Raw genomic sequence first — 25,496 nt, 5'->3', positions numbered from 1 at the left:
CAATGTTATCCAACCGGGGTTAGGGGGCCTCTGGTTGGTGGCTGCTCACAAGCAGGCCACAAGGCTGTGGGAGCAAAGCTCCTGCTGTTAGGCTCAGGAAAAAGGGGGGTCCGAGTTAGCATACAAGGTGCACCCACAGGTGCACAGGGGCAGCAGGGTGCTGTTTTGTCATCGGGTGCCAGTTGTTTTCAATGGGGATTGCCGGTTTTGGTTTTTGGCTACAGGCTCCGTCCAGGAAGGCTTCCAGGAGGAACCAATAGCTGGACAGTTAAGTTGGAGGGCGATGGGACGTAGGTGCACCTTGAGTTCTCTTCTGGAGCACTGGGGGACCTCGCTGGGATCAGTGAGCCACCCACATTCGGGCCGTAGGCGTCGGGTGCAGTGGTGGTTCCAGGCTTTGGATTTCTTTGTCCTCAGCAGGCTTAGAGTCTGTTTTGGGAGTTTCTTTTGAACAGAGCTGCAGTTCACAGGAGATCCAGTCTTTGTTGAAGGCAGTCACTCCTCCCAAGGATTCTGGAGGTCACTGGCTGCAGTACAAGGTGTCTTTTGACACACGATCTCTGGAAACTGCAGAAGGGCCGGTAGGACTGGGGTCAAGTCAGTTCTTCTCTGCAGTCTCCTCTGCTGGGTGTCTTCTTTCGTCCTTCTTTATCTTAGGTTGCGGGAATCTCTCTTCTTGGTTCAGGGCTGCCCCCTAAATACAGAATTTAGGCGACGTTTAAGGGGTCTCGAGATCAGTAGCCAATGGGCTCCTGACCTTAGGGTGACTACACCCTTGGTGTGTTCACCCCACGAGGGGGAGTGGGCACAATCCCTAATCCTGATTGGAGAGTGCCTCCCATCTGTAAGATGGCGAGCACTGAAGAGTGGGCTTCACCTCGCCTCCCCACCTGAGGGGTGGGATTGGCAGAAGTGGGCACACCTTCTGGGCTGTGCTCATTTTTCCCACCTGTCTTCCCACCCAAAAGGAGGGGAGACAGGAAGGGGGCCTGCTCCTGATAGCAGGAGAGGCTGGGGGTTGTGGTACAAAGGCAGCAAAGCCTTTGAAGCTCCCCTGCCACGGATGGCTCTTCTTGAGCTTGGGGGAGGTGTGACCACCTCCACTCAGGAATGGCTTTGTTTATGGGCTCAGGGAGTGAAGGCTCCCACCCTTGGGGTCCAGAAACATGTCTTGTGGTGGCAGGCTGGTATTTACCAGTCAGGGAACCCACCAGAGGCTGGTCGTTTTTCAGGGGGCATCTCTAAGATGCCCCCTGAGTGCATTGTATAATAAATCCCACACTGCCATCAGTGTGGGTTTATTATGCTGAGAATTTTGCTACCAAACTTTCCAGAATTCAGTAATGCCCTAATGGTGCTGTGGAGTTCAAAATGACAAACTCCCAGACCATATAATCTTTAAAGCTTTACTGCACTGTAGGGATACAGTGCTCATCCAGCTGTACCCTCACCAGTGGTATTGTGCACCCAGCTAGAGGGGTGTCTTACCTATACTATAGGCAGTGGGTTGCAGGCATGACAGACAGGAATGTGTGCTATGTCGACTCTTCACTTTTCCCTGCACCAAATCACCTGCAATGGCAGTGTGTGAGTGTTAAGGTACAGGACCACTAAGGGTGACACAATATGTTTATATGCAACCCTTAGAGGCCTTTCCTGGTCACAGTGCCCTTGGTACCCATGGTACCTTTTACAAGGGACTTACATGTGACTAGAAAGGTGCCAATTCGGGGTACAAAGGTACAGTTTGGGGAAAGAGCACAGGCCCTGGGTACCTGATTGGCAGGAACTCAGGGCACATCAAGTCAAAGTGCATTAGAAATCTAGAAAAACGTGTGGGGGGGGGGGGGTTACTGCAACAGAGTCCCAGCTTCCTGCACTCCCCAGTTTTTTCATCCCACTTAAAGCCCTGCATAATAGCAATAGTTTAACTTATATCTGAACCCCACGCCGCAGTCAATAGCAGGCTGAGTTACTTCAAGTGTCTGGGAATGCCCCCTGCATTCAGACAACTCACTCCTCATTCTTGACCTTCACTTTCACACTCACCCTGCACTCACAGGGATCACAATGCACTCACACTGATCACCATGCACTCACACCATTCACCCGCTCACCCTGCACTCACAGCAATCACTCTGCACTCACAATGCACTTGCTCTGTTCACCCTGTACCTCACCCTGAAGTCACACGAACACACTACTCACCCGCACTCATGTGACACTTCACCCACCTGTCCCCCTCACTGCTCAATCTGCAATCTCACTCAAACAAGCCCCTCACTAACCATGTATTCATTCATCTCACTCTGCACTTACATCCTCACCATATGGTCACCTTACTCACCCTGCAGTCACTCCTCTCACCCTACTCTTTCACTGTTGCATCGCTCACCGTGCACTCACATGGGCACTCCTGCCACGCGCACAGTGCAGAGGATTAATGTGCCTGCTACAAAGAACGTGTACCATGCAGGTCACAGAAATGAGTGTGAGTGTACTATGAGTAGCGCGATATAAAAAAGGAAATGTTTGTCAGGAAGGTGCTATAGAGAGATGAGGTGCATTGTTGGTTTGTGGTACAGAGGGAATTCATGGAAAGAAGGAAATGGGGAGGGGGTGTTGCACCGTGTGCGACCAGTGCTAGGGTCAGCCCTGGCTGGGAGTGTTGGCCACCCTCGAAGTTCGTGTCTGGTTGCGCCTCTGACTTACACTGACATTACGCTCCAGGTCTCACGCAGCTGTCTGCAGTTGGCCGAGTAACCAAAGAGCCAATACATTGGATTGAACACGTTTTTAGACCACTTCAACTGAAAGGCGTTAAAAAAGCAACGCAAACCTGTGCAGCGAGACTTGGCTACACAAAACGTGGGTCTGGAACGCGAAGAATGGTTGCATACATAGTTTTGCTTAAAAAAAAATCTGCAAAGTGTGATATTGTGCAATTGCAAAGTCATTTTGCTGGAGAATGCCGGAATGAGAAGGCTTCATTCATCACATCCCTTCCAAACACAAGCACGATCCTTTGCCAATAATAACAGGATGCAAGCCGCCTTTGGAATCGTGAGTTATACAAATAACTCATCACGGTTGTGTAACCTGCTAAGCATCCAAGTGCTGACTGTGCAAGGGTTGCAGGAGGGCTGAGCAGGCTCACACCATGTGCTGATCTTTGATGTGCTTCTCTTAGAGCTGCTTAAACACCAGCGCAGTCAAGCGATCTCGTCTGGAGCCCATGTTTACAGACAGTTTCACTGTGTGACCAGTGGTAAATTCCAGACGCCTCTTACAGCGGGTTTCCGTCGTCGTTTGTTCTTGGTTTTCGTGGACAGCGCGGGGGATACCTGACGCTCTCAGTCGGTTACTCGTGTTTGCTACTTTGCCCATGGTCGCTTTGCCCCGGTTATAAGTGATATTTACACCTCCGCGACAGGTGGATTATTTTGTACCAGGACAATTTCAGGTATTTGTGTAGCAAATCACCGCTTTTGTCAGCATTGCTTCCTACGCTTACAAAATATCTTCATAAAGTGCGCGTTACTAAGAATTAAGAATAATATGGGTATTAAGAGTCAACAACCCGGGTTTTCTTGTGACATTTTCCGTTTAAGAATTGTGCAGGGTAGAGTCGTGCTGCTTCGGGCACCCCTTTACCCCTGGAGGTGTGTAAATCTTAATTCCGGTGTTAAACTCCTCCTGTGCCACAATTAGGATGCCAACTGTTGCAATACTACCACACCCCATGCGATATTTCCAACATAATTTGCCCCAAGTAATTCCTGGCGCAAACTGAGTTGACAACATTTCAAATGTGTGCACCCCGGAAAATGGAAACACTTGGCACCCCTCACTGAAATGTCCATGGTGTAGTAATTGCACAGTAGGTAAATACCGTACACAGCAATGCCCCCCAGTATTGTGCACAAAGAGAAAGCCATGCCAGCTATGGCGATGTCAGCCTTGTCTACATTCAATGAAAAGAATAACAAGCAAAGCCCAGGTCTTTGCCAGTTTTACCTTGGTTCAGGGCCAGAGCAGGAGCATAGATTACAATTCCAGTGTACAAAATCTGGAAAAAAACAGAAATACAGGAATATACATGAATTAGATAAGAACCAAAAAGGCATATTGATTGATACTGTACTTAATAAATTACACTAAAGCCTGTGAGTGATACAACATTAAAATCATCATCGAATGGCCAGTGATTTGAGCCAATAAAATCAACATTGGGGACTCAGGAAGAGGATACCATATTTGCTGATAGCCCAGTGGTAGGAATTTTGGGTTTATGCATGTATGTGACTGCTCAGATGCTATTCCACCAGTGTAGACCTTAAAACCCACTAGCTCGGGGTACTGTTTAGCAATGTCCAGATTGGATGCTAGATAATTCAACCCTAGTAAAAGGGATCATTTGGGCAATTTGTCCTCATCACCAAGAGCGCTACATATGGATTGCAGATGGTTGTGTTGAGAATCTCAATATATCAATGATCTGTAAACCATCTAGGGTGGTTGATTACATGGGATGAGGACCTCTCAGGCAAGAGTTGCCTGAGTGTGCGTTTCAAAGTGCCTGATCGCTGATGCTAGGGGAGTCATACGCAGTAGTTTGTGCATAATGTGAGCTGCAGAACAGTGCTGTGTTTGAGTGGCGAGTGACCCTAATGGTGCAAAAGTATCTGAGGGGGAATGGAAGAGGATATGGAAATGTGATGACCAAATTAAAGTTGTGGAGACACACTACACCTTGCATTGTGGCGTTGAGATAGGTGATAGTGATACTGGCCAAAAAGGGCACAGGAGACACCTACAGCAGAGGAGCCCATGTGCAGCAGTGGATGTATGTGAGCTTCAAGGGTATTGCGCAACACTGATCTGCCCACGGACTGGGGATTCGGGCCATGCTCCTCTTCAGAGATTCCTACTTGATATACCACACAGTGATGAACCGACCATCTTAAGGAGCAGTAGGGGACCTCAGATATGTCTCCTCCCATCCATGGTAGGGGTTGTGAAGGTAGCAGATCCACCGGCAGATGCACCATGGCACTTGCGAGGTACTGTCCGATAAGTGAGAAAGTGCTGCCCCCTTTGAACTAGCTTAATCTTCCACGGACAAGGGGTGTGGAAAACATTCAGCAAGGAGTGAGCGTGAGACAAACATTGGCCATGCTTGGAGAGCAGCAGTGCACATGGCCGCTCTTTACTATGGGAAGGTAACCGGTCACAGCAGAACTGCACTCATCACAAACTCGCTTTACATATTGCACTGTGCTTGAGCTTTCCTTGTGAACAGATCTATAGAGACCTCTCAATTACCTGAGGAATGTGTGCACTCCAAGTGCAGAGATTGTCAGAACAGAGGTGGCTGCCGTTCTAGAGAAAATGGCTTCTTTGAGGCTTTGTCCTCTCCTGATTATCAAATAAATGCTGCATTATTTACATTGTTTAAAAGAAAATTCGGCCTGCCGTACGGGAGAGTCCTAGAAATACTCACGGTTTGTATGATGAACAGGATGGTCCCCAGGAGGCGCACATACTTGTTGAATCGCAGCTCCAAGTACTGTCAATGGAAATGCAAACAGGGATTAGTGCATTTCATGATATGTAATGAACAGGGTAAACAGGTATTTATTTTTTGGCTTTATGTTACTTTACTATTTTAGCATCTTGAGACCCTAACGGGTGAGTAGTCGCACTTTACAAGAACTCTGATTGATTGACTATTTACTTCAGAGAGCTCGATTGGTTAGCAAGAGTACAATGTGATACAGACTGAAAGTCGAAAAATGGAAGCTAGTCTAGCCCGACAGGACCCAACTCTTCAGTAACACATAGTTTAATTAAAACGCAAGACTAAATTGTTCAGCTCCAGGCTTCTACACTTCCGCAGTACAAGGAACAAATGCTAGTGCACAATCTCTGTTATTGCCACTGCCAATTGTCTCAAATAAACAATCCCAACTCACATCCGAACCTTAGAGTGGGGCGCAACATTATGCCAGCAGGTGATAGTCAGTGGTCCGTACTGCACCCCTGCCCTTGGTGGAATGTGGTGCATTCCGATATTAGGTGTTCTGTTCTCATCCACCTCGTACTGGTCAGACCTGGGCCATTTTGGACGACCAGAACGGCGGAAACACATGCCAGTGAGGGCACTCAAAACGTTAGAAAGCCCGAAAGGGCTCCAGACATTCCCTCCTGTGCAGGTTGTGCTATGTCATTGGTTGGAGTTTGGCAAAGTCCACTCCATTTGATTTAATCGCTCTAATGGACAGGTCTTTGCTGCTCAGGACGAGGCAGGACGGTGCCTGTCACCAGTCACTTGAAGGCAATGTGAAATAGGTTTGGGACATGTTCCTGAAAGTGAAGGGCCACAAAGAATTAAAATGAAGTCATTTTATATTTGCTGTTCGTAGGTCTGTGTTTTGACAGCACTGTCAGACAGACTAAATGACATCGATATACAAAGAGTCAGCTTGGGTCCGCCCTTTCACCCATTGGCTTGAGACTTTGACAGTCATGTGTTGGACAGCGCAGTGGGGTATTTATCCCTCACCTCATGCTATTGGCTGTTTGGATGTATCCCTCTACTGCACGAAGAACTACTTTACAGCTATAGCACCACATGTCCCCAGCTGCTGGCTTCCTGCCATGTGTCTCCAAAGTGCTAAATCTCACTGCATGCATTAACATATTAAACCCAGCCCTGTTAGCTTTGCCAGCGCTTGTTGCAAGAAGCAAAGTCAGAAACTTTCTGTCACCTCATACTTGTTCATTACATTGTTTACTTTCGCAGTTGAAACGTGAAGCACAAATAGTTTTTCTCTTCCTCTTATTACACAGGAAGCTTTTGAGTTTTCTCATTGATAACATTCACTTAACGGGGTCAGAGCAGACTGGCGTGTGCCTTCTGCAGCAGAGCCGCGAGACCGGGAAGGAGGTTTAGGAACGTTTGTGCGTGCTAGTTATTCAAGCACCATAGAAGGCGAATATCAGGCAATAGGAGTGTGCTAGCTAGTGACTGAGTATATGAGTTGTGAGCTGCGCAAGTGAGTGAGGGAGAGAGTGAAGGAATGTAAATGACTGAGCAGGGAGTGTCAATACCTGCTGCAGGGTGCGGGTGGCTGTGGGTGAGGGCTAGTGTTTGGGTAGGTTATAGAGTAAGTGCTTCAGGAGTTTATAAGTTGTGCTGTTGAATACATGAGGGCATGCATGTATATATGAGTGATTGAGTGGTTAAATGAATGTGTAAATAGGAAAGTGCATGTGTGAGTGCACGTGTGAGCCAGTCAGTGCAGTGCATAAGGGCAGAAACTGAGTTTGTAAGTGAAAGACTCGATGACGGATAGCGTGTGTAATTGTGTGAATAAGAGAATGAGTGAAATGTATGTGTCTGCTTGTGTGAGTCAGTGAGAGAGGGAATGTGTGAGCAAGTCAGTGGTCACCCGATTGAAGGAAAGAGGAAGTTAGTGAGGTAGGAAGAGAGTGAATAGGCAATTCAATTAATAACATTAAATATATATATATATGAATTAAAGAATGAGTAAACACGTTAGTGGGCCTTTTTTGTGGAAGTTAATGCAGGTGCGAGGACATGCACACAGCAGTAAGTGGATATAGTGCTGAGTCACTGGATTGGTGATCACATGAACTGAATGACGAAATGGGCAAAATTGTTACTCACTCATCTTTTCCCTAAATCATGAAACCATGTTCGCATCAACTCAGAACTCACGAGAATGGAAAACTGAGTGGGAGCGGGAGTGAGCGAGTGAGTTATCTAGCTTGGGTCAAACAAACAGGGCATGATATCAATGGTACTTCATTCTCAAGGAACGGAAACAAATAATGTTCAGAAAAGAGTAAACGCATAAGGATCGATTTAAGAGCATGGCCATATTGGTAAAACTGCTGCAACTGACACTTTGTACCAACACTACAGCACCTGTGGCAGGTCATTCTGAAGCAGCAAGCACGCACGTCACTCTGATCTCAAACAGACGCAGTGTCATGCCGGCTTTACCCAGTACATTCCAATGCAGGGGCGCCAGCCAAATCAAACACGCGCACTGTAGCTGCAAGCGCGCGACTCGAGCCAACGGTGCTTTCCCAAGTGACAACATGAGGCCTGGTGACGGCAAGCAGCCAGCCTGCCCACAGTGACGTCATTCTGCTCGCCAGGAGAGAGCTTGGTTGAGAATGCTGCTCCTGTCATCCCAGACGCTTAAAACTACTCTTATACGTACTCATTTTGGACTCATCCCTACAGCAATGAGTGCCCTTTATATGTTTACACGCCCTTATAACTACATCCGTCTGAGCCATATCTGCACGGATGGTTGCCCAGTCTATCGTAAACCATATAACTCTTTATTTAACACAGCCAATTTGTATATGCACCAAATTAGCAGCAGAATATAATATCTATAAAAAGAGGCACAGCTGTCATCAGAACCTGGAAAGGAAATATGCTATAGACGGAGATTGTGATTCTCACTACGACTTCTGAATCAACTTTCGCAGATATCACATTTCACAGGATTGCCATGGACGTTGATATTGTAGGGCATTAAACAGTGCATACACATGGACTGTAGAATGCACTACATTATCTGGTGGCGTCATTAAACTTTGCCATCCCATATCAAGCTCTGTGATTCAAACGATAGCATCTTCTTTTTAATATTTGAGCATGCGTTAGTGATACATATTGGGGGAACTGCTAACCAAGCTTGAAACTTTTCTTTCTGCAAGCCACTTGTGCATGAAGAGATCTTTATGACATGATTCAAAAACACTGATAGAAGCGAATGGCTGCTGTGTGCAGTGTGATGACAATCTCCCTCACGTACCCCTGAGTTGTGATGCCAGGTACAATATATACAAGGCACAAGGTAGGAAGTGCCGAACCGCGTTACAACGTAACTAAATAAACAAGGAACATATTGTTAATCTTGCCCCTGTGTCGGTTTCTGAATTTAGAAACTGGAGTTGGATTTATATATATATATATTCACTTAAAAAACCATAGGTTTCACACAAGTTATAGTTAGCTGTACATTTCACTCGTAAAAAACCAATGAAATTCCACGTTATAGTTAGATCAGGTAACTATAACTTGCGCGACCGCAATCCACTGCTGATGACGTCACATATTACATCACTCATGACATGGTCAGTGACATCACTCATCACATCAATGATGACATCTCAAATGACACATTGTGGATTGCGGTAAGCTTACCGTACGCGCACTCCGCGATTTTTTTTAAAATTATTAAATTTATTTTTCATACTTTTTGGTCCTTTGTGAACCCCCTGACGAACGCTAGGGGGTCTGCAACTCTCTTCGTTGCCCCCTTTTCATGTTATCAACCTTTATTTTTCAGTGCGAGAGACAGAAAATGGCGGCCGATACTTCCTGGTTTCGACCGATTCGAATGTTTACTTTGATCTAACAACCAATCAGAATCGCGCTCGCGCACGTCACCGTACGCGTACGGTAAGCTTACCGTAAGCGCACGGAGCGCGCTTACAGATATATACATTGATTTAAATGCTATTTTCTCAGAAACTACTTAACAGATTTACACCAGACCTACAAAAGGCACTTCCTTGACCTGCGGACTCCCTCTCTGCCAAATTTCAAGTAATTCTGTTCAACAGTTCGGGCTGTAGCTGTGTCTAAAGGTCCTATGGAAAAATGCATGGGGAAAACGTGTTTTGGGACCCCCCTTTTTTCTCAGCCCCCGCTTGACGAATCACCCCGAGACTTTCAGGGTAGGAGCAGAGCGTAGCGCCCCATTAGTTTTGAAAATTTCGCGAGGATTCGTCGACCGGCGCCAAAGTTATTCCAAATAGAATGTTGCGGATTTCCTATGGAAACAGGGTCCTAACTATAACTATCTACTGGCGACCGCCAGTAGATAATATATATATATATTCACTGAAAAAACCATAGGTTTCAGACATATTATAGATAGGAATTAGCATTTAAAAAAAACTTAGAAATTCACTGAAAAAAACATAGGCTTCAGGGGTGTTATAGTTAGCTGGACATTTCACTCGTACAAAACCATTGAAATTCCTCCGTTATAGTTAGTTCTACTAACTATAACTCGCGTGCCCGCAATCCACTGCTGATGATGTCACATATTACATCATTCATGACATGATCAGTGACATCACTGATGACATCACTGATGACATCTCAAATGACTGATATAGGTTTTTTAAATGCTAATTCCTAACTATAACATGTCTGAAACCTATGGTTTTTTCAGTGAATTTCAAAGGTTTATTAAATGCTAATTGCTACCTATAACATGTCTGAAACTTAAGGTTTTTTCAGTGAATTTCAAAGATTTCGTAAATGACAATTTTTAAATGTAACAATAGTTATATTTATTTTTTGATACTGATTTTCTACATTTTTTAAACTATTTATTTTTACATATTTAAAATTTTAAATTACATTATATATTTTTAATATAAATGGAAAAAAACAATTTTTCCAATATTGAAACTAATCTTTTTTTTTGGTTTTATATTTTTTTTAAATATATTTATATTATTTTCTTTATTGTTTTTTTTTTCAAATTTTTTGGGGGAGTCGCGTACCCAAAGCGTACCTTTCTCGATCACTGCGCGGAACCTAGCTGCCATTTTAGGATTGTTGTGTCGGATCCGCGTAGGATGTGCGATGGGTGTGTATTTTCATGCGCGATCGCTATGGGACCGGTACGCGACTCCAGGCGCATACGCGACACATACGTATTACTTTATGCGACGCTCGCGTGCTTGAACGTGAAAAGCCCCGGGGGGTGACGCTCCCCGGGGCTGCGGGGGGGGGCGTGAGCCCCCCGCATATATTCTAAAGAAGACCAGGGGTGGCGGCCCCCGGGGCTTGGGGGGGCCTTTGAGCCCCCCACCCATGAATATTGAAGCCCCGGGGGTTGGCGGTCCCCGGGCTGGGATGGGCTGTGAGCCCCCGTACATAATTTTTTAAAGCCCTGGGGGGTGGCGGTCCCCGGGGCTGGGGGCCCCTCTGGGCCCCTCATGCACATAATAATATTACCCCGGGACTTGAGCAATAGGCGCTTTTAAAAGTTACTATTCTTCTGCCTATAACCTAGAGGCATTCAACTGTAACTTGGCTGCTGGATGGCTCCCCTGTGGTAAGATGTGAATTGCTCCCAGAAAGAGGGAAAAGGGCTTGAGTGTGGGTAGGTTCTGGCATTCCCTTGACTGGATGGCCTGGGTACTGTGCCTAGTGACTGATTTAACTTGAACAGCGCCTTCCCTGTCACATGTAGATGAACCTAACACAAGGCCTGCCCCCTTCCTTTTCACTCTAGCCAACTTAGCTACAAAACCAATGGGAAGGGGGGAGCTACCCTAGATCCATATTGGAGTGACCATTATCATAGCCACACCTCTAGGTAGGCATAGGAGCTCTGACCAGGGGCAGAAGGGTTCGGCCATCTTGGATGGTGCTAGAATGCTGCACAGAAGCATTGGGACATGGGTGGAGGAATGATCAAAGGTACCCAAGGTTTGGCCAGGGGTGCCTGACATCTATAACGTTCCATCCACACGTATAAACCTCTACACAAGGTAAAGAGGGCAAGCAAGACCCTGGGCCTGGATGGCGATGGGACCAAAATCACGTAAAGCTGGGAGGAGAAGCTACCTGATGCCACCGATGGACAAGGGACTTTGCCCACCTGAACCCCAGGTTCTCTCCAGAGCAAGTGGTTCTAGCCCCCATATGCCCTCTGAGGACCAGTGGATGGAAAACCTGAATTTCACCTCTCCAAGTCCCCTGCAGGATAGTCAGGAGACTTTGGGGCTTGGCTGCAAAAGGCAGTAGAGTAATCTGCTGGTTGGTAGAGGACGGGCTGGGCACGAAGGCCTCACCCGCAACAGAGGAGCACTGTAGCAGAGAGACAGTATAACCAGTTTCTCATAAAGCGTGCCCTTTATTGGCCAGGGAGTCTATTGTAAATGCCCCTGGTGCCTAGAGCTTGCCACCAGAAGCAAAATAAGCCCAATAACAAGAAAATCTGCGGATCAGGTTGTGAATTATGCACATTGGAAGCCTTGCTCATTTAAACATACCTATAAACAACATAAGAGCACATGGGGCTCTGCTTCTACTTCCTTTAAATAACCCCCTGGAGGGCTAGTGCTCAAGGGTCGGCACATGTTCTCACATTTCATCTTTCCAGGGTGGAAGTGTGCCTGAGGCCCTCCCCAGACTCATTCTAAGCCAGGGACACCATCCCCCAGGCCCAATGTGATAATGATGGGTCCAGGACCGCATCCCCCGAAACTCAGAACACAGAGACATAGTGTGTTCCCTACCCACAGTAGGCCAAGTCAAATGGGAGAGCAAGTAAAGAGCAGTCCCACTTGCAGGACCAGAGGAACTGCACTGCTCTCGCCTGGCGTGAGCCCAGAGAGCTAACGCCAGCTCCAACATGTGGTGCCTGAGTGCAGCATGTGAGGGGAAATGCTGGAACCATGGAGACCTTGGAGCTCCCTCCGCAAGCCCCCAAAAAGCCCACCAGTAAGGGGGTGTCCTGGGTGGTATGGGAACCCCAATTTTGAAAGAAAAAAAAGGAAAACGGACAATTGACGAGGAGACTCACATCCGGAAAGCCAGCTCATTACATATTCATTTTTCTTCCTGGGGAAGCACCCCATTTGTTTATTTGTAAATTCTTCTATGGGGTGCCCCTAGGAAAGGTAAGGAGACCATTAAAGATGGCAACAGTGTTGTGGGGGAGGGACTGCAGGAGTTGCATCCGCCCCGAGAGTAAGTTAAACCAATTAATCCTATGTCTCCTAGGTCCTAGGAAGTATGACCTCAGGAATCTTTTTAACATTCTTAAGGATTATTGAAGCTTTTGGCCCTACAGTTTGGGAGTACAGTGACTCATAGTGGTTGGTACTGTGGCTTAATTTTATGTAGACTTAGTGTGTAGAAGAAAGACTCTAACACATGTTTAGTGTGATTTTGGATACAAAAGCTTTATTGCCAATGTTGTTGATGAACACTGCAATGCTTGTGGATAGGGAATGCTACTAAACACAATTAACAAATTCATTGGTTTTAATGGTCAATCCTAGTATGTGATTATAGACTGATATTTTAGTGTGATTACTCCTTGGCAAAGCCAATAGGCATGCCTTATATTTCAAATTGGGGACCCCTTGACAAAGTCAACAAGCTTGCTTTATTTAACATAACACCCCATATATTGTGATGTTATGTCTAGTAAAGGAGGAGGGGGTATTATTATTTTGGTTGTCATGACCCACTAGGGTTCAAATGTGATTTCAGAATGTCACCAAAGGTATTTAAATTTACCATATGTATATATTAGTAAATTAATGCATAGCATTTAGTAGTGTGTGTGTGATAGGTGAACGTTAAGTTTTTCTATGAAAAAGCACTGACTGGACAATCATTCATTGAGTGTTGTGGTTGTGTTCCAGTAGACGGAGCCCAGACCACCTCCCCTGAGTAAGCCTTGGACTGATCTGCTCCACTAACCTGAAAGAGTTAAGTGCTACAATGGGATCCTTGGTTTCTATTAAGGAGACAACTGTGGACCTATTACTTGCACAGGAAACACATCCCGCACAGCTAATAACCCACTTTCTAACAAATACTTTACCTTTTAATTTGAAAAATGTCTATTTATATATTTGAACACACAATTATTCTGAAATGGATGATACTGCTGGAAAGCCATTTCACATTATTTGTACCAGGGCTAGCAGACTGACCTACACAGAGCAGGTGAGAGGCCATCTATAAAAAGAACAACCAACTTCAGGTGCATCAGAGATAGAATCAAACGCTAGATTGCAATAGAAACCAAACCTTGGAGTTGTGCTTTGAGACACCTCTTAATAGTTGACAATGCTACGAGGCCATACTCATGCCAATGGCATAATATGACGTGGATTTACACTGAAAAGTCTTTAACATAAATCATTGAGAGATGAGTTTTTAGTAAGTTCCTGAAGAACTAAAATCTTTATTATTTCGATGATAGAATGTTAATTTTTCGAAGAATATGGGGCAACTTTATCTGCTTCTAGGGATCATTGAGAAGTATCTGAAGTGGTGGAGAGCTTGGATCTGGGAGGTGTTTTTGCTCAAATTTTGTAGTAACCCAAAATAGTAATATTTTATTCTTGAGAGATAAATACGGCTAAATAGTATTCAACCACATTATCGACTTTTCTATGTCAACCTACAAAAATATGAAACCAGAATATCAACTAACACTATATCATCAAGGCATCTACATGTACGTAAGCATAAATTTAAACTATTCATAACTTCACAATTATTTACTCAGATGACAGTGTCAATATATCGTCATGGTACGTAGAGGTGGAGTTAAGAATAATACACCTATAAAGACTTTGATGATATCATGGTAGGCAATATTCTAGAATCTTTTTTTGTAGTTTGATTTGTAAAAAAAATTGATATTTTGAAATACAACCCAACAAAGTGGAGCAAAGGAACAAAATGGCTGAAGATGGAGTAGGCGTGGTCTTAAAAAAATATGCAAGGTATGGGCACGGCAAGATTTTTATTGTGTAACAGTACAGTGATAAATAGAGAATACATGTGGGAGTTATTTTAACTTTCATTGACACACTAAGCTGGATAGATCACATAAACATTATTTCGAAACTACTGAGAAGACCAGAAATGTAAATTTGTTGTTTACTAACTTAGCTTAAATTATATATGTTTTGTGTACCATTGTCATTTTCGGTGATAGGTGTATAATTATGAACTGCGCCGGTTGCCATGTACAAGAAGGTACTTGCAAAATTAATAGAATAATAGCTCTCTTGACGTTTTCAGAATGAAATGCACTTGGAGCTATCAACAGTACACAGAAATTGCAAAACACAACGCCATCTAATAAACCTTAGAAAATGGCAGAAAATGGGACACCAAAAATTGCTTCATACACGATCACATTTTCTTTTGGTTGAACTAAACCCGTTGCTAAATTTGCAAGTTGGTACTTTGGAGAGGGCAATATATTTCATTTATTTGCATGAGCACTTTAGAGATATCAATTCATTGAGGTTTGTGCAATAACAATCAGCCGTGTGTGTGACTTGTTAAATGCTAACGCTATTAGTCCCCTTTGCAAGCAGCAAAACACATTCCACTTTGCCTAAAGATACAACACAAGTTATTTTTTATTAGGTCAATTGGTCTACCCATATTTCACAGGTTGTAAAGTTATACTTCTTCATTCCAGTCTTTCTTTTTCTAATAATATTTCAACAATGTGCTTTGATTTCTTTTTAACATTTTTATTGTATGGATTGTAAACTTCACAATTTATGATTTTCTGTGGCATAGCATACAAACCAAACTTAGATTTGACATGTTTTGTAAGGGATCTTCCATGTAAACAGTGTTCTTTATCTCTTTAAAAACTGGCAAATGTTCCATTTATTAGTCACAGCCTAAAGTCTGTGGCACAGTGTAAGAAGATGTCTCTTTTTTAATGACCACTAATCATTGGGAACACTTTCTTTTATGTTGTGATGTCTAGATTGGTTAATGTGATCACTGCAGATGCCTAATTGTATGACCAAAGAGTCACACAATTGAATCCTGATTGTCGCAGTGCGTTATAGTGGCTTGTGATTTATAACGCTATGAAGTCCTAGCCTGCAACAAAAGGTTCTTTATATGCAAGTCATTATTTAAAAACTGTACTGCACACAGTATCAGCATGGCCACTGGAACTATATGGAATGGCTGACTACATTATTCTTCAAAAAAAGGTAAGATGTGAAGCTTAATGTGGGTCTTTTTGGAATGGTATTACTTTGTTATTTTGACATTTGTACTTCATCAGGCAGTGGCTCTCATTACTGAAGCAGGTGCAATGGCACTGGGGCAAAAAATTTGAGAGGCCCACTATGTAAAATTATGACTGCCTTTATCTATAAAACAGCATTGGAAGCTCCTTTTCCTTGTTAGCATTTGGGCTTGCTGCAAAGTCGTGGGCAACTTGTTGAAGATAATTTCATTTTGAAAGAGACGGAGAATCTCTTTCACGATTGGAGTAATGGCCTGGCATGGTGGGAAGGGGAGAAAGAGGCAGAGGACTCAGTCTGCTACTCTGGGTCGTGGGTATCATTAGTGTAATAGGTGCAGTTGCATAGGGTACCAGGAGTGTGAGGGGCTCACTACACCCAAATTCTAGGTAGTAGTGTTTTTGCTTGATATATTTGCTCTTCTAAAAGTCTCACATTTACTGTGGATTGTGAGCTACAGAAAAATTACCCCATAAATGATAAGCCCACACTCTACATTCAGCCCTAATCCTTTCACGCTCCCGAGTACTGCCATAAAGTTCTGGTGGAGGGGGGGTGACACAAAAAGATTTTGTGGGGGGGGGGGTGCTCACAGCAAAAAGGTTTGAAGACTTCTGCCCTAGTATAAGGTACAAATTATACCCAGGACCTAGAAGTTAAATATCGCTAGAGGAATGCAGGACATATTGTGCCACCACTACAGTGACAATGCAAAATATGACTGCAGGCCTGCCACCAGTAACCTGCAAATTCAACCTGTCAAACTAACCTTTTTTGAGAGGCCTAATCCCTCCTCCCAAATATTAATGTCACCCCCTAGTAGGCCTGAAAATGCCTGTAACTAAGGATGTGTGATATTTAAGAGTAGGACATGTAAATGTGTAATGTTAAACATGTCCTTACAGTGACAATTACATAAAAGCTATAGCAGGGATAGCTGTTCCAGTGGAACTCATTGGGATACATCAATGCATTTCACTCTTGGACTTTTTAAAATATTTACTACAAACCCAATTCATTAGTAAAATTTGATTTGTAACAAATATTTCACTAAACCCTCTTTCAAAAATCCACCTTTAACCTCCCTAAAGCATCCAGAAGCCCATTTGCGTGAGTTACCAACCATCACACAGGAGCTGAATAGCTACTTGATGAGATATGAATTGGCTTCCGGAGCTTAGACAAAGGCCTTGGGTGTGAGGAAAGGTTGACTTTTCCATGACAGGCTTGCATGGGACTGTGCCCAGCCCCTTGCATATCTTCAAAGGATGCCCACTCTTTCAGTGGCAGATGTAGTTCACTTGGGTCTGCCTCTCTTTTTTCTTACTAGCCAGCCAGGCTCTAATCCCAGTTGAGAAGGAGCTACCCACAGAACCCATTCTGATTGACCACAGAGGAGGGGTTGTTCATTTCCCTGGCACAACTTTACGGTGGGCACAGGATCTCTGCACAGGGGGAGCAAGGTTCTGTCATGTTGGATTTAGAGAGAGAGGGGCACTTTGGGATTGTTTGTAGTAGGGCATAAAGGGACTGCTGCCAAAGTGGGTAGAATTACCCCTCTGAACATTTTCCCTATTGGTTAGGGGGTGGCCATGAGTCACCCCACCCACAAGCAGTGCAAGGCATAAATGTGGCACCCCAGGTTACCATCTGCAGAATACTAATGGACCTATGGATAGTTGAAAAGGGGCTGTACTTGCAGTTGAAACCTGTGAGGAGAGCCCTGTGGGCTAAACCTGCTCCCACTTAATCCCAAAGAAGTGGACTCCAATGGTCAGTTGGTTGACCTCTTGTAGCTAGAGGGACACAAAAGCTGCAAGAAGCCTACAATTCCTGGGAGAGCACAGCTGATTAGTATTCAAATGGGCCTCAAGTCAAGTCAAGTCAAACAGATGTATTGAGCGCACATATAACCCAAGGGTCTCATGGCACTAACGTAAAACTCCTGTAAAAGCTGAACAGAGACGGCCGTTAAAGGTGATCAAATAGCCAAGTTTTTAATTCCCTGTAGAACAGCTTGTGGTCTGTGATAATGCGGATCTTTAATGGAAGTTCATTCCAAAAATCAGGAGCCAGGTGGGAAAAAGATCTACCACCATTCCTGGTGGTGCAGATCCTACAAGGGGTAAGGAGAAATGTTGTACTCTACCTAAGCGTCCTATTAAGTTGATACCAGCTAAGTCAGTGGAGAGTCTTCAGACGGGATGCAGATGGAGACCTCGATGGGAGGTTTAGTATCAGCCTAGCAGCAGTATTCTGCAAGACTTGGAGTCTGGAATAGAGCTCCTCATTAATGGAAGCCGACTGGGCATTTCCATAGCTGAGCCGACTTATGATTAGTTCCTGGACATGCAGCTTCCTTGATTCGATTGGAATCCATTCAAAGATTTTACCTGCCCTGGACCCTGCTGGTGGTTTCTGTTGGAGTGAGTCTTGACTGGCAAGTGCTATTCCTGACGTCCTGGAACCCTTGGTTGATGTCAGAGCTTACTCCTCCTGCCTAAACCTAAAAACATGGGACTTAGAAACCTTTTGCTAACTTTCTACTTGGAGAATCATTGACTGACTGACTTCGCCGAAGCTCCAGCTACATTCTTCTCCGTAGCATCAATTCCATTTGAGCAGGCCTGATGTCGACCAGCATTTGTCAACATTGAACCCTCTTCATCTACAACTTTCAACCTGCAGACTGTGCCATAGCTACCAGGGTCTGAGCTCAGGTTTAAATTACTGAAACCATTACTGAACCTAACATGAATTTATTTGTTATTGATTTGAAAAGTTTTATATAGAGCGAACAAGAACCCATACGGGTATCAGAGCACTGTACAGACAATGCAAAAACGAGGGTAACAAACTCAATGGGGCCAAACTAGCTTTGGGAAGTCCAGCAAGGGTCACCAGACCATATTCCAACCTAGAGATCACCAAGGATTGAACCGCCGGCTTAATGTCTTCTGGGGGGTGGAAGGGGGGAGGAAAGGCTTGATTTTCTTAAGGGTGTAAAGTTGAAAGTTGGCTTCCCTATTAGCTGCACTGATGTGTGCTTGCATGTGTAAGTGTTTATCCAAGGTGATGCCAAGAGATTTGGCAGAGTCTACGACATGAGGGGTGGAGTTCAGAGCTGTGAGTTGTTTAAGCCTATCCAGGGTAGGAGCGGAGTGATTGGGGGGCAATCAAAAGGAATTCCGTTTTGATTGTATTCAACAGCAGATGGTTCTGAGCCAACCATTGCTGGGTTTGTGCAAGTGCAGCATTTAGCGTTTTTATGTTCTCTTGAGAGGAGATCTTCAAGTACAGTTGCGTGTCATGAATAGTGTCATTATTACTTGTGGTGGATTACCATGCGCCCCAACCAATGAACCACTTTCTCATACACAGGAAATATCTAATGCGATTCAAGTAAATAAATGGGTACTCAAGGATCCCATAAAACATTCATTTACTTTTTAATGCAGAGTCTGTAAATATTTGTTTTACATTGTATAGGTTTCCAGGGTTTTTTTGTACTGTAAATTAATTGAGAGTATTGTACCACATAAAACTTCGGTCTCTGTGGAGAGCTGCGTTACTCTAACAAATGAAAAATTGTCTTAAACAAAATAAATTCAATGGAAGAAAAATTATCTTTGTGTTTGATGCTGATAGATGCTCGTTAATTTTAAAATTCAACTAATATGTTGCATTTCTCTCTTCAAACATCATCCCTCCAACTATAAAAAAGAGTAACAAACACATAATCTCAAATGCACAAAACACAAGCACACATGGACACACGTACATTAAAATATAAATCCTACATCTCATATATTCACACAGACCACAATCACTACATATATACACCACAACCTCACACACTTCACATAGAATGCACTTAATTATCATGGATGCATACCGAAACATAGCACACGACATACCCATAACCCTCTGGAATTATGTGGCAGGGAAGAACCAAATAATGTGACTGGTTTGACTAAATATACAGCAATAAAAGGCAAATTATATGACATATGCAGCATATTTTCTGATAGTTCATTATTTGGTCATTTTTACCAGTGTTAATAACACTGTATGGACAAAGATTTCACCTTATTACTACCACTTTAACAATCAAATACAGCATTAAGGAAATGAGAGATGATCAGTCAAACACTGCGAAGGGCCTTCCCCCTGTGCTGGAATACATGTTGTTCGTTTTTTAGTAACTTTTGATCCATTTTAGCTAGAAGCATTTTTGGAGAGTATGCAACAGATGATGGATTATGTGGCCAAGGCCTCAAAATCCAAAATTATACCGTAATCACAGCGGCCACAGAATCGCGTAATTCCAGTGGCCCTGCCCAAAACACATAAACCTCACATATCACACATGTCAGTATACGTATAAACACATACACCGACATCCACATATAGACACACCACGCACATATAGCCATACCATGAAAAACAGAAATATCATCACATATACCTCACAAGTTTTTTAATGAATGGAAATATAACTGTATTCAGTTTCAAGCGTCATTTTATGATTTAGCACGTAAACATACTTATATCTATCAATCACTGCTAGGCAGAAATTTGAACTATAATAGATTTCTTTTTTCTGTCTAATTTTTTTGCATTATGCCCACTAGTAAGGAACTCAGTGGCAAACAGCAGTACTTGCACAATGACACATACACATGTTGTCAAGTAAAGCCCACAGTCCATTCTGGAATAACTTAAAACCATGCTGAGGCAAGCTGAAAGTAAGGATGGTACAGACGTGGACAGCATTCAGGCCCACTCACCCTAACTGTCCTGTCAGTTAACAAAGCCCATCCTGTCCCTCACAGGAACACAGGAAAGGGGAGCACTCACTACATATATGACCCTCAGTAGCAAGCCAATGTATACTGGATGTCGTGCAATCGTGAAATTCACACTCTGTGTCAGGCCTAACTTCATAAACAAATAAAAAGAAACATTCACAAACTCGCCTATATGATGAGTATAATATAAAGTGCTGTAGAATAAATTAGCATACAATATTCTTCACAAACAACTAATATGAGTTTGTGGAAATCATAATCTAACAGAGCATTTACCCACCTAATGATGGTATAGGTTTGCAATATTCTATTAGTGATACAGCCTTAAAGAGGGCACAGCCCCGCATCCCTACCTGGCTGTAGAATACACCTCTTAGCTTTCCTCACTTAAAATGACGTAAGGGTTACAAAACCAACTCTGTCATCCGGTTGATGCTTATAATGCTATAATTATATACTCAAGTGCACCCAAAAGGATGTCGTTTGCAATCCCATAGTAATGACAAACAGTATTTAAATACGATTAATCTAATCCTCTGTCTCTCTCTCATCACCCCATTCCTAGAAGTATACCTGCCCCTCGCTTTCCCTATCATGCACCTCTCCACCTTGGATCCCCCTCCCCCCCCTTCCCCGCCTCCCTCCCTTCGGTAGAAACCGAAGTTGTCCGGTTTAAAGTGTTTTTTTAAAACCCACATGGAGTATAGCGGTTTTGAACTTTGCACTATAAAAATCAGTTTGAAAAAAACTAGAGGAATTCTCCTGGTGAATGAAAAATGGTGACCTAAACTGGCCCTCAACAATCAGTTCCATAAGGGACTCGTATCAAGTGGAACTTTCTCCACAGTAGGCCAGGGACATTCATAAATATAGGTTAGCAACTCTTTCAAGCAGCAATCCTTTGTGACTATCAACTGGAATTCTGCATGAGAGCTGTACGCCATAACTATTTGTCCTTGACGTTTTACTTCTCCACAAGTACAGAGGCGTGGTTTCCATGGGTGTAGCAGGTGCAGTGCACCAGAGCCCAGAGGCCTGAGGAGCCCACTAAACCCTGACTGTACCTATGTTTCACAGTTTAAACAGAGGCCAGCAGGGGGACTCCGTCCTTGCACTAGGGCCCATGATACACTGGCTGTACTACTGCACAAATACCGGGGTTTCCTCCATCTCCCAAGAAATGCATCTCACCTGCTACAAAGATGTGTCAGCTTTCACGTAATATTATCCACCTACTGTCCTGACCTTCATTTCAATCCCAAATTCTGTTCTTTTGCTTTCCTGCCAAATATCCCTCCTCATCGTTGCTGTCGGTCCACCAAAGCCCATGCTGCTGGTGGTGTATATGAATCTATCGACCGCTGGAAGCCTCACATATACTGTTACCGCTCTTTAAAACTGGTGTCCTATCTACTAAAAAGCCTCTTTCACAGAAATGAGACCCGTGCTCCCTTGAACATTGCATCCCACTCAAGCATGAGTCTTCCAACTCGAGCGTTCCATTACTTCTCCCTCAAATGAGAGTCATTCTTTCACACAATGTATTCCTTTTCTCTCAAAAGTCAGTCTACTTCCGTTTAAATGTGTTTTTCTTTCCAGGTGACCTCTTTCATGTATATGTCTATCCTTTTCCCTACATATCTGTTTGCTCCTACGACTATTTCTTACTGTCTCTTGGGGAACATCATGCCTCTTTCTTACTGTCAAAACATGATGTTCTCCAAGAGCCATGACACCTCACAATATTAAAGTTCTGATGTTCTTAAAATGGCTGCAATTCTTCCTATTGATACATTGGGGAATGCATGTATACCATGATCACAGGTATTAAGCCTAGTTTAGCCTTTGATCGGCCAAACGGGCAACTCAAGTTGAACCCTGGTACATCCCCCTTGTAAAGCGAAGTCACTGAACCAGTCAGAAACTAGCATTTGCTCAATTCATACTAATTCACTTATATTTATTCCTGTCCATCTTGCTTACACCCCACCATAGGAACACCTATTCAGATAAGACAGAGGTTATTGCAATAGGGACCTGGACCTGTAGAAAGCCAGAGACACCTTCTGGAGATTTCGTATTGGCTGAAACATGGTGAGGTATAGACTCAAGAGTTAATTACAACCCACAGAGTCTCACCTGCTTTTAACTTTACCTTACTGAGGTTTGAGTAAAGCAATATTGTCTACCACTAGTTAATTTGACGTCAGTTTAGGGGGTATCCTTTCTGCTCAAAATTCAGGATACTAAAGATAGCGTATTAAAGTACTGATATAAACATCTGCTTTGTGAGCCATCTTCCACCTGGTCCCCAAAAAACTAACATCTCATTGTGCGGCCCACCTGACTCAGGAAACATTATAGGATGAGAAGCCGACATGATGACGCATATCACCTAAGTGGGTGATGATCCAGCATCCTTAAAGGGAAGATACCAGCCAGTGGTATCAGACGCTTCCATCTAACATATGTAACATAGCTGTAGAGAATAGCTTTTCGTCCTCCCACAAAGAAGGGTCTATCATTCTTAATGCTTATATGTCATTCTTTCTTCTCCAGAATGCATTTTCTTCCCATTTAAGAGTCTTCCTTCTGCCACAAGATTACCTCACCTCCAAAACTGATCAATGTCTTCCCCAGCATGCTCATCATATAGTCACAAAATAAATTATTGTTCTGAAGAACTTAGGTGGAAAGTTATGGCTTGCTATATAATGTGTTTGTCATGCTAAGGGTGCCTTTTCCTCCTAAAACATTCATTCTCCCCCCAACACTAACCATCCTTCACTATAAAATGTTATTTCTTCTCTGTAGAGGTGAAATCCTTCACTTACTTATGACCCCAAGCTTCATTTTTTTTTTAAATATAGTGTCTTTCATCCCCTACCCCCAAAAAAATACCTGTTTCCTGCTAAAAATTGTTGTGTTTTCACTAGAAGTGGCTTTTTCTTTTTCTAGAATCACTTATGAGAGGTAATCCCTGGAATGTCTTCTCTTTGACCAAGCTTCTCCTCTCAGTGTTTTCTTGTTTAAAGGATGCATTATTCTCTCAAATTGTCTCCACAGTCTAACTTGAGATGATCTATCAAAATGGTATTCATTTATTTCTAAAAGAACACGGTGTGTCTCTGAGGCTGTCGACTCCCCTGGAGAATGCCATTCATTCCAGACCCAAAATGCCCATCATTCTTGTTAATAAGATAATCCCTTCAAACCTAAAGATACTATTCGTTCTCGTCTCTCTGGCATGCATTCTTATTCCAAGCGTCGTACAGTGCATTACAATAAGCCATTCATCCTGCCAAAACTCCTACAACAGACTAGGTGCACCACGTATGCCTTCAGTTATTTTAAAAGGCCCTTTCCTACCTACAAATTCCCTTCGGCCCCATAATAGCAGCGATTCAAAAAAGTTATTAATTTTGCAAGAAAGGCACTTTTTCTCCCACCATACCCCCGCCCCCCTCGGATCTCCCAGACAGGACCACTCACCTCGTAGGTGCTGGTAATGCCCAGCCTGTAGAAGACGGGCAGGAACACCTCAGAGCTGATGACCACCACCAAGGTGTAGGTAATGGCAAAAACACCAAACATGGAGCCGAAGCGGTACACCTCGGACGGGGTCCCCAGCACGGTCACTGCCGACATGAAGCTGGCCGTGAGGGACAGGGCCACCGGCACGGCCGTCATGCTGCGCCCGCCCATGAGGAATTCCTTGGAGGTCTTCTGTCCACCGCCGGCAAAGGCGTAGTAGATGCCGATGACGGCCGAGATGAGCAGCATGAGGGCGAAGACCAAGTAGTCCCAGACAACGAAGGAACCTATATCCCCTGGGGCGGCCATCCTTTAGTGGCTCTGGGGTGCAAGAAAGTCAGAGGAGAAGGGGCCTGGGGAGTCAGGGAGGAGCAAAGGGTTAAAATAAAAAAATGGAGCAGCGGGGCAGAAATTGGTGGAAGAATAGACAGAACAACTGGAAGTTAGAAAATGCAAGAGGTGTTAAGAATGAGGACTGCAAACACCGAGAAAAGGAGGGTGCGCTGTAAAGAGAGCAGAACCAAAACGATAACAAACGAAAGAGATGCTAATAAAGGAAAAAGATAGGCAGAAAAATTACATTAAATAGGAAGTGAGGGGAATTGAAAAGATACAGTTGGAGAGGGGGTTCGAATCGTGAAAGAATAAGACTAGAGGAGTTGGTTAAAAGGTAGAACGCACAGAGGTGGGCCGAGGATGAGGAGGGAGAGGCACCACCACCCTGGACAGGCTGCGTGGTCCACGGGGGCTGTTCAGCACTCTAAACCTGCCAGGGTGGAACCCAGCGCACCCCTGGCAGCGGGTGAGCGGGCAAAGGTGGGGCACGGGTTCACAGCAGTGTGTGAGGGGTACCTCTGGGCGCAAGGGTGAAGCAGGTGAGGAGGCGTCCTGAGCAGGAGGTGAGCGGGTAGGCAGAGCGGGTGAAGGGGGTGCAAGCTCAGACGCAGCTGAAGAGCCTTGAGGGGGTCGCAGGTTGAAAGCGCGGAGCTGAGTGCAGGCGAGGGGCTCACGTAGCAGGTGAGTGAGGTGGCTCCGAGTCGCGGTAGCAGCGCCTGTCACCTGTGCACTGCACCCCTCCCCAGCGGCGCGCACTATATACCGGGTGGTGGGAGGGGCGGTGACGAGCAGGAGGTGAGGGATTAGGTGTTGAAAGCGGGAGTGTCACCTGGATGGGCACGGCCACCCCGCTGGGCTTTAGATACTCAGGAAGGGAGTACACACATGACCGGAGTAGTGAATTTGGCAGAGGGCATGCCCGTACCA

The 25,496-nt window shown here is 44.3% G+C and overlaps 1 protein-coding gene across 1 annotated transcript in view; it reads right to left on the bottom strand.

Annotated features, from left to right (window-relative positions):
- Nucleotides 1-25,288, bottom strand: part of LOC146855484 (sodium-coupled monocarboxylate transporter 1-like) — a 78,726-nt gene extending 53,438 nt beyond the window's left edge. The window contains exons 1-3 of the mRNA XM_085653320.1: nucleotides 24,192-25,288; nucleotides 5,504-5,569; nucleotides 4,018-4,069 (exon numbers count right to left, since the gene is read on the bottom strand). Of these exons, the coding sequence (XP_085509446.1) occupies nucleotides 4,018-4,069; nucleotides 5,504-5,569; nucleotides 24,192-24,542 (469 nt within the window). The 5' untranslated portion in view covers nucleotides 24,543-25,288. The remainder of the gene's footprint in view (nucleotides 1-4,017; nucleotides 4,070-5,503; nucleotides 5,570-24,191) is intronic.
- Between the last annotated feature and the right edge of the window lie 208 nt (nucleotides 25,289-25,496).

This window comes from Triturus cristatus, chromosome 4_1 (genome assembly GCF_964204655.1).
Source record: "Triturus cristatus chromosome 4_1, aTriCri1.1, whole genome shotgun sequence".
Lineage (NCBI taxonomy): Eukaryota > Metazoa > Chordata > Amphibia > Caudata > Salamandridae > Triturus > Triturus cristatus.
The sequence above is the reverse complement of the archived record's forward strand: the minus strand, read 5'-3'. Positions and strand labels throughout refer to the sequence as shown.